Raw genomic sequence first — 8,747 nt, 5'->3', positions numbered from 1 at the left:
TGTCTTGTAAAAGTGGATCTTTTATAATTAGCCTTCATGGTTAGTTCAACTTCTACCACTATCTAGACTTCATGGAATTCTATCTGTTTGCATTAATCTTAAAAACTAGGGGTTTATTTTTTAATTGTAAAAAAAAAATATCGCTTAAACATTATATTACAGGAACAAAATTTCCAGCTAAAACATTTGCATTGTTACAACAGTCTAAATTTTGTGCAGTCCCTGTTTGTTGACAGTGGTAAATTGTTTCATGCATGCATACCTGCTAATGTAAAGTTGAAACTGTTGCTGTATTTTGTATTATTGCGAAAGCTGTTTTCAGCTCTGCATTTATAAGTTCCAAAGTCACTAGAGGAATTGATATGTAGAAAAATCATAGCTGCTTCCCTCTTCTGCATCTTTACTGGCTGAGAGATGCTTCTTTTTCCTTTGAAGAATATGTATGTGATAGGAAGAGAGCCGTTCACTGAGAGACAAGACAGGGTCACATTCTGGCCTTTCTTTGCTTGAGAGGTGAGCGAGCTCAGCACTGGTTTGGAAATTGGCTCTGTGGAAAGAAAACTGAAAAGGCTGCATCACTGTGTACGGGACAAGCTCCAAAGCAAGACTCGGAGTTAAGCGGCGACATTGGCAAATGAGAATGGGCATCAAGGATGGGCGGTTCAGTGAGCCAGATCAGAACAGCCCTGCCTGCTGACTCCTACGGTAAAAATAGCTGTTTGCAGGAAAGTTCAGCTCTGGAATCAGCGCAGGCGCACACTGCAGTTCAAAACAGTACCTGCTGCGTTGCATGGCTTATGTGCCCCTAAAATAAAACATGCTGAGAAGGTGTACAGCAAGACATACCTATAAGGGTGAAGCTGAGACTGTTGCTGTATTTTCCGCCATTGGTGATGTTATTCTCAGCTTTGCATTTGTATTCACCCACATCACTGGCAGAGTTGATAGTCAAGTTAAACAAACCGGGGGTCAAGTCTGGCCTTTTTAAAGTGGATACCTTCTGATTGTGTTTAAACAGTGTGTATCTGACAGGTGGAGATCCAGAGTCCACGTGGCAGGAGAGGCTCACGTTCTGGTTCATCATGACATTCGAAGTCCCCTCAAGAGGTAAGAGCCTGGGGTTGGACAGCATCTCTGGAAAGGAGAAACTTGTGAGTGAGTTCACTGCTCCTATCATTCAAGAAACTCCCCAAAATATGTTGAGGACCAAGCTATACTTATTTTAGTTGGAATAGCAGGTGATATTTTTTCCACCTCTGGTAGCAGGCAACACAGCTTTGTATTTTTTTCAAAATCAGTATACAGCTTCAAACACTTGAGGAAAAATGTGTGTCTTCATACAAAAGAGAGTTCATGCACAAAGCCAACAGATGTATCCAGATGAACCAACAAAAATACTTTTGAACTACAGCAGCAATGAAAATTATAGAAGTGTAAATTGTAGGAGAAAGTAACTTGATATGCTAGTCGAGAGGTAGCATGTGAAGCTGAAAATAAAAGCAGTATTTTATTTGTGGCCATATGTAAACTGGCAGATTGAACTTTTGAATAGTAGCAGCAGGAGCCTTTCTGATATCAAAGCAGTTTGCTCTTATGAGATTATACAAATAAATTTGTCATTAAAACTTTAGTGTCTTTTCATAGAAAATGGCAAGAAAACAATCATGACTAAGATAAATTATGACACTTATAGGGGTGGAAAAAATATGTTTTAACAACTTAAAGCAGTTTTGATTGCACATACATGTCAGCAAGGTAACAGTTGATAGAAATTTGTAAACTGCCTCACTGCACAGACAGGGGCCAAAGCTTTAATTTTACGTGAAAGCTTTGAACAGTTTTCAATCCTTTTTTGTTGTTGTTAACAGTTGATTTCAGCACCAAAACAAAAAAAAGTGAACCTACCTTTGCCATTTGCAGTAGTTTTCTGAATCTGCTGAGACATTTGAACTAAGAGAAGAAAAGAAAGCTTGCAGACAAGAAACAATGGTTCTTGGTTAGAAGGATTTGTAATGCATAAGAAGTATGTCCTTGGCTTACAGTAGGAAAACAGCAGACTTGCGAGAAATAACATTTTCTTGATACTGAGCAAGGCAGCTGGTGGAGTTACAGTAATGAAATCTTTGAGGAGTGGCTCTAAGGGTTGAGGAAGTCCTAAATACGGAAAATGCTGATCTTCAGTGATGTTTGTGCAAAGACTTTTGTCATATTCCACTTAGATTTAGCCTATAGCAGACAGAGTAGTGGGCAGAGAACAAGCTGTGGAGTGAGGAACAGCCATTTGGGATACAACTATATGTTACATACAGTTGTTGTAAGATAATCAGCATTTTTCTGAGTGAGAGAGCTGAGCTGTGTGGTAGAACTGTGCTGCCATTCAGTATATGAGAGTGTATGTAATTTTTCTAGCACTGTTCTTACAAGGGAATGAGATCACTGATTCATATCAGCCACACGTTTGCTAGAGATAATGCAAGTGATCATATGATGAGACTAAGAGAGTATATGGTACTGTTTATTTTAGCAGCAATATAATTTAAAAAAAAATGTCCCGAAAAAAAGAGTATCAAGTCTCTAGAAGTTTTAAGATGCTAACAAATATTTACAGCTAGCCAGGTTGTTAGGGAAATATTTTGGTCAAGCTTCAAATATTAAGGTGTGAAGATCTTGTCCTAGAAGGTACAAATCTCATCACAAACTTTGAGTTCAACATCACTGCATAAACAAATTTGATAAGTAATTTGATGATCTAATTAGTAATACAAAGCTACATAATCACGGTTACAGGAAGTAGGTGTTGTAATCCTCTGGGCAAAGTAAATGTAATCTTTAGTTACATGTGGGCAATGTCTTCTGAAGAACTCAAGACCCTGTTGTACCTAAGGAAGCAATTACTTGTGCAGAGAATGCCTTAAAAGCGTTGTCGTGATCCTTGTCTTATTTCTTTGTCTCCAGCGTCTGAAGGTGACATGACAAGGTCCTACAAAATCTGTCCTTTCCTCCTCTGTAACACAAAACCCCTCCCAAAGCCTGGCCTGTTGCAGTATTGGAAAGCTTTTTCACAGAATTTTGTGACTTCCTTCCCCCTTATGGTTTTTTTTGTATTTGTTTGATTTCTTTTAAGACAACCTCCACCCTGCCCTCGCAAATGTTTCTTATGTGGAAACGCTGACAACTAACCACAAGACCGGCATATATATATTTATTTTTTGCAGCTGGCAGGAAGCATGTGTAAAAACGCAGCTGGAAGGAGAAGCACAAGGAGCCTTTGCACATTTTCCTGTTGCGGGAGCCTGTTCTTTGTCAGAAACCCACAAAAAAAAGCGCCCTTAAGACAGGCACAGCGAGGTGGTGAAGGCGGAGAGGGGCCGGCAGGAGGAGAGGGCTGGTGAGGGCAGTGGCGGGAAGGGGTTTGGCGGGCTCGTGGAGTTCGGCTCGTTCCTGTGGGCTCTGTCCCTCCCCTGAGGAGCCGCCATGCAGCCCGGTCCGGTGCGTGAGGGGCCGGCTGACGGCCTGTGGAGAGAACGTGGTGCCATTAACCCACCGGGTGACTCCTGCTCTGTAAGGTCACTGAGGGGCGGGCTGGCTCACCCGGAATGGAATGCTTCTCTAAGAAACTGGTTTGTGTGGGGCTAATGGTGGATTGTTATAGTGAGCAGTGAATCCGTGCCTTTTAAAATAGTTTCGTTGTCAGCAGGGTCTCTCAGGTACAGCAGCTTTACGTGGCGTGTGACAGAGCTTGGCCGGTTTCCTCAGGACGCGTGGCCGGGGTGTCCAGGGATGACAAGTGCTGGTCAAGGTGCTGGGCTCTGTTTGGGAAGTGAGGAAGGCACGTTTCAGCAGAATTATAAGTTATTCCCAGTCCTAGTTTCTCATCCTGAGAGGTCTTTTGTGCTGGAAGAGCATCTGCTACAGTAGATGTCTGCAGAAGATGGCAATTAAAAATGACCTCAAGATGTAGAATCAGTCACTTATGCCCGCTACTGGAACAGGAAAGGTTTGACAGGTGGTACCAGAGACTACAGTCCTAATGTAAATCAACAAATAGATTTCACACCTCTGAAAGAAACAATTTCTCTGCTTTTGTCTGAAATAATTTCTAAGGTACACAAAAGTGTGTGCTACATGAAATACAAATCAAGACTAGATTCCAAGCCAAAACTAGATTCTTCCATGTCTAGATTCCTAATTTTCTTTTCAATGTGACACCATATTGATAAGGAAGTGTACAGCCAAATACTAATAATTAGCTCCTCTTCTATCCAAAAGAAAAATTTCTGTATGAAAGCCTTGGTGATATTCTCTCATTATCGGTTCCTGGTTCCTTCTGTTACTTTTCAGATCTAGTTTATATTGCCATTTGGAGGAGGTGTTGGTAATTACAGGTTTCACTGCGAAAGGGGAGGTGAGGGAACCAGCGTGCTTGGCTATAGTGGTCATCTCCCAGTAGATGGTGCAATTGTGAAACACTATTTGTTCAGAGAAGCACAAACTTTTAGCAATCCAGAGTTTCTGTACATTGTACAACTTCTAGACTTCTGGAAAACAAAACAAAAACCAAACCAACACTATTAATTTATTTAATGTTCTTTGTAAATATTCAAATCCAGGGATAAAATTATTTTTTGTTGTTGTTCTTCTGTAGGGAGGTATAAAGAGGCACTTTTAAAATAAAGACAAATGGTGCAAATGTCTCACATTCAAGAGAAGACAATATACCCCAAAAATATTTGCAGAACAAACATAGGTAATTCACAGTTTCCTAGGGATTTATCTAGACTTGTGAAAACAGCTTTGTTACACTTCTATTATCTATGAGAATACTGAAACAGGAGGTGATAATGCAGCAAAATAGTTCACAGTTGCAAGGAACCAGAAAGATTAAAGGATTACACACATCAGGGACTGGGGGATTAGAAATCAGAGCTGCTTTTCTATTCTTGATTTAGATACTGGAAAGCTTGTGTTGACTTCAGTATAGATGGAAACATCTCTGAATTTTTACAAATTTTAAAATAAAATTTAGAATATCTGAAACATTTGTCGATACACCTCTATAGCAATTAATTGCTTTTAAAATCAGTGAACTTATACAACAAATCATGTGGAGCCTCTGTTATGAGGGACAAGATTTAATGACCCCATAATGTTGTGTTAAGGGAGATGTTTTGTCAGTGAATCAGTGAGACAGAACTTGAAGGCAACACACGTAGAGACTTCTTCTTTTCTGAAGAAAGTTAAACTCCCATCAGTTTGAGACCAGGAGACAACGCTGAGGGGCCGTGGAAGATTTGCTGGAATCAGTGAGGAAGCGAGATGTCAGTCCTGAAGATTGGCACTGCCTGCTGCTCTTGCTGTCACGCCTGCCAGCTGGAGAGCAAATGAAAACAAACAGCTGAAATGTGCTGTGAACTCCTGGCTTCCTGTCCTGTCATAAGGGACTGGCTGAAAACACTGTATTTGCAGAGGGAAAAACTTGAAAATCTTATTCAGCATTTTGCGCTTAGTTAGGAAAATAGGCTTTGCCTCTGATTTTAAGCAAAGCTCTCCTCAGATGACAGAGCTGATGGGTGTTAGGAAATGTCATATTAAGCAAGTAGGAGGGGACCCAGCCAGCAGAAACATGAATCATAAATTTCCAGATGACCACAACCTTAGTGTTTAAGGGTCCGATTCCTTGGGCAGTAGGTTAATGGTTCCATAAGTTTCAAAGGGCATTATGTCAGATTAAGGAGGACTATTCTGTCTGCCTCAGGTGGTGTGTTGCATTTTTGAGGTCAATCCTAGTTTTCCTAGAAATATAATAGGGACTGAATAGAATTCTACATGATGTATACTAGGATAACTTATGTATTTCAGAAAAACGTATCTGAAGAGAATAAGATGACTGTTGGGAAAATTTGCAGCTGTATTACTGGCGCAGGTACTTTCAAGTTAAAATTCTTTAAGTCAATCTGATTTCCAGTTTAACAATGGAAGATGACCTCAAAGCCATTCTTTTGCATTTGAAATGCTTTTCTCCTGACTTTCATGATATTTTGACTTCAATTCCTGCAGCTGAATTTACTTCTTGGATTTTGGTCAATACCAGCTAGATTTTCCTTTCCAGGGCACTGTTGAGAGCTTATAAAGAATATGAGAGTCTAATCAGCCTGTGAGATCTTATAGAACATCCTTCACTTGGGAGTGACATCTCACAACAGCCTCAGGTTTTGCAACCATTAAGCCTTACTCCTGACCTAGTTAATCCCAGAAACTGACCTTTCCACTGGAGTCTGCTCCTGAACTCAGCCCTATTGGCTCAGTCTGAAGGATATTGGCCCACATGCACTTTCTCCTTCCCTCTGTGTGGCAGGGAGGAGAGCCTTTGTCCCCTGGTGGGAAACACTAGTGTGGTTTTGCTGAGCTTTGTGTGTCATGCTGAATTCTTTTATGGGGGGAGGGGGAAATCTCCTTCCTTCCTATTTTTTGTTATCAATAGCCGAAGTTGATGTACCTTTGTTCTCCACCTGCCATGTGTCCTCCTTCTCTTTTCCTTTACATGGCTCTGGAGACCATGGTTGGCAAACAGCCAAACCATCAGTCTTTTGTTGGTGGTGTATTTCAAACAGGCTGGAATAAGAAGAACAAACACTATCGCTAGTTAACCGGCTACTTCTTAGTCATTAACGGCTCTGACTATTGTGCCATTCTGTACTCCCTGCAAAACAGCTAGATAGGCGCTTGTTCATACTGCCGATATATTGTTAAACAAATGAGTGTTTCCCTCCTGCTTCCTTTTGCCAAATACCACACTTATGTGTGTAATACAACTATTAAAGTACACTTCTAGCTTTAAACTATTGTTTTGGGGGGAAAATACAGTTTTCATTGACCCCCAGAAAAAGGGTGTTTCACATAACAGTGTAGCTGTATGTCTCATAGAGTTCTGTGGATGTGTTTTAGTAAGCCTGGAAAATGACACTGGAAGTAAAGGAAAGCATTGACTCTGTCTACAAATGAAAGAAACAAAGGGATTTAGAGTAAAATACTTGATCTTCAAGAAGAACTAAATCACTAGTTAGGGAGTTCTGGGACACACAACTTGAGAAAGACTTTTTGAAGGGCATGATTTCAACTCACTTTCTCAAGCCTGTAGACTGAGTCAGTGTTAGGGCTCAAGTGGAATGATGTAACTCTTGCTCCAGAGTATTCTCTGTTTCACATTGCAACAGTGCTGCTTCAGATTTCTGCAGAGAAATGAAACTCCAACCAGTTCTTTTCTTGTGGGATTGAAGTTTTATGATTGTGCATGCCTTGCATTGTCTTAACTACATAAAATAAAATCTTGTGCATTTCTGTGGTTTTGATATATGATGGTAGTATGAGAGGTGCATCTATCAATATTCTCATCTAAGACGACAGTAGCTATGGTTTCTGAGATAATTTGAATTTATTGCGCACCCTACAGTAAAGCTGTTCTTTGCCACAGCAAAGATGAGAGACCTAGAAATGGAGGCAAAAGGGAAAAGTGAATAATTATATACATTAATTATCCGAAAGAGTTCTCCATGTCAGGATGAAGGGAAATATTTTCTCAAGGATCTGCTGAGGTCAAGCAGCAAAGGTAATTTGTGTTTCTAAATGGTTAATTGTGACTTAAAAATACCCGTATTGACAGGAACTACAGGATAAATGTCATTGGAACTTCTTGTTTTTTTAATACACCTTAAGAAATTAAACAAAGCAAATGCATTTGGTGGCGCCCTCAGGAAAAGTCCAGTCACTTCCTGAACCGTAATCTGCCTGTGAGCAGCAGATAGATTCTCATTGTTTCCCATTTCCAGTTTCCAGTAATGGGAACGATTACTTGATCTAGCCAGTTTCTGTTGAAGATCTGGGAAAACTTACAGATTTTAATGGCAAAATTTTATCTGTTTCCATAAAACAACAACAGAAAGAAAACCTCATAACCTGGTTTTGGTACCTCAAGGCATCACCTCTGATGATGAGTATTGTTTTATTTTGGAATTAAGTGTCTGTTCTTCAGGAACGAGATGTATCTTGCTCTTCTGGTGATTTTCTTGCAGTGTAAGTTCGATAACTAAATATCTGGGTGGATACATGTGTTTCTGGTTTGTTTGGGCTTTTTACTGTTTCCCGTTACTGTCTCTCGGTCTGTAAACTTTGAAAACAACATTTCTTTTCATTTTTTTCCAGGTTCAGGACTTTATACTCAGGAGGGAGGTAAGTCATTATGGGTTTTTTTCACATAAAATTTTAAAATAAGTAATTTAACTAATTCCTCAGTTGTTGGTGTGCATCCGTAACAGAGTTTATCTCGTTTTGCTGTATTATAGCTCAGTATGAAATTTGGCCTTGTAAAAACAAATATATATATATATATTACTTGGTGGTGTTTCTTGGTATAGTATGTAAGTGACAGATGTGCTGTTCATATTTTCATAAATGTTTTTTGGTGAAATCAATCCTAATTTGCTTTAGTGTGGCATACAAGAGAAGAGAAAGGAGAGGAAATTTAATGACTAGCATTTTGTTTTGATCTTTAAAAAAACCCCTCTCATACCCAGAAGCAAGGGGGTAGGATAATACTATAGAATATAAGTGAAGGGCACTCTCTTTTGCTCTTTTTATTGCAAAATAAAAGATAATGTCTGAGCAGAGTAGTCAGTGATTCAGTCCCTCAGGACAAAGGCTGAGCAGCTGGACAGCGTGTGCTGTGACAATCAGTAGTTGCCTCTTGTGTG

The 8,747-nt window shown here is 39.9% G+C and overlaps 1 protein-coding gene across 3 annotated transcripts in view; it reads left to right on the top strand.

Moving 5' to 3' along the window:
• The first annotated feature begins 643 nt into the window (after positions 1 to 643).
• The window catches only part of PECAM1 (platelet and endothelial cell adhesion molecule 1), a 31,885-nt gene continuing 23,781 nt past the window's right edge, over positions 644 to 8,747 (top strand). For all 3 annotated transcript variants that reach the window (XM_080356406.1, XM_080356405.1, XM_080356407.1), the window contains exons 1-3: positions 644 to 705; positions 1,033 to 1,107; positions 8,200 to 8,226. In XM_080356406.1, the coding sequence (XP_080212532.1) occupies positions 654 to 705; positions 1,033 to 1,107; positions 8,200 to 8,226 (154 nt within the window). In that variant the 5' untranslated portion in view covers positions 644 to 653. The remainder of the gene's footprint in view (positions 706 to 1,032; positions 1,108 to 8,199; positions 8,227 to 8,747) is intronic.

The sequence above is a fragment of the Nesoenas mayeri genome (assembly GCF_963082525.1).
Source record: "Nesoenas mayeri genome assembly, chromosome: 19".
Classification (NCBI taxonomy): Eukaryota; Metazoa; Chordata; class Aves; order Columbiformes; family Columbidae; genus Nesoenas; species Nesoenas mayeri.
This window is presented reverse-complemented; position numbering and strand designations above follow the sequence as displayed.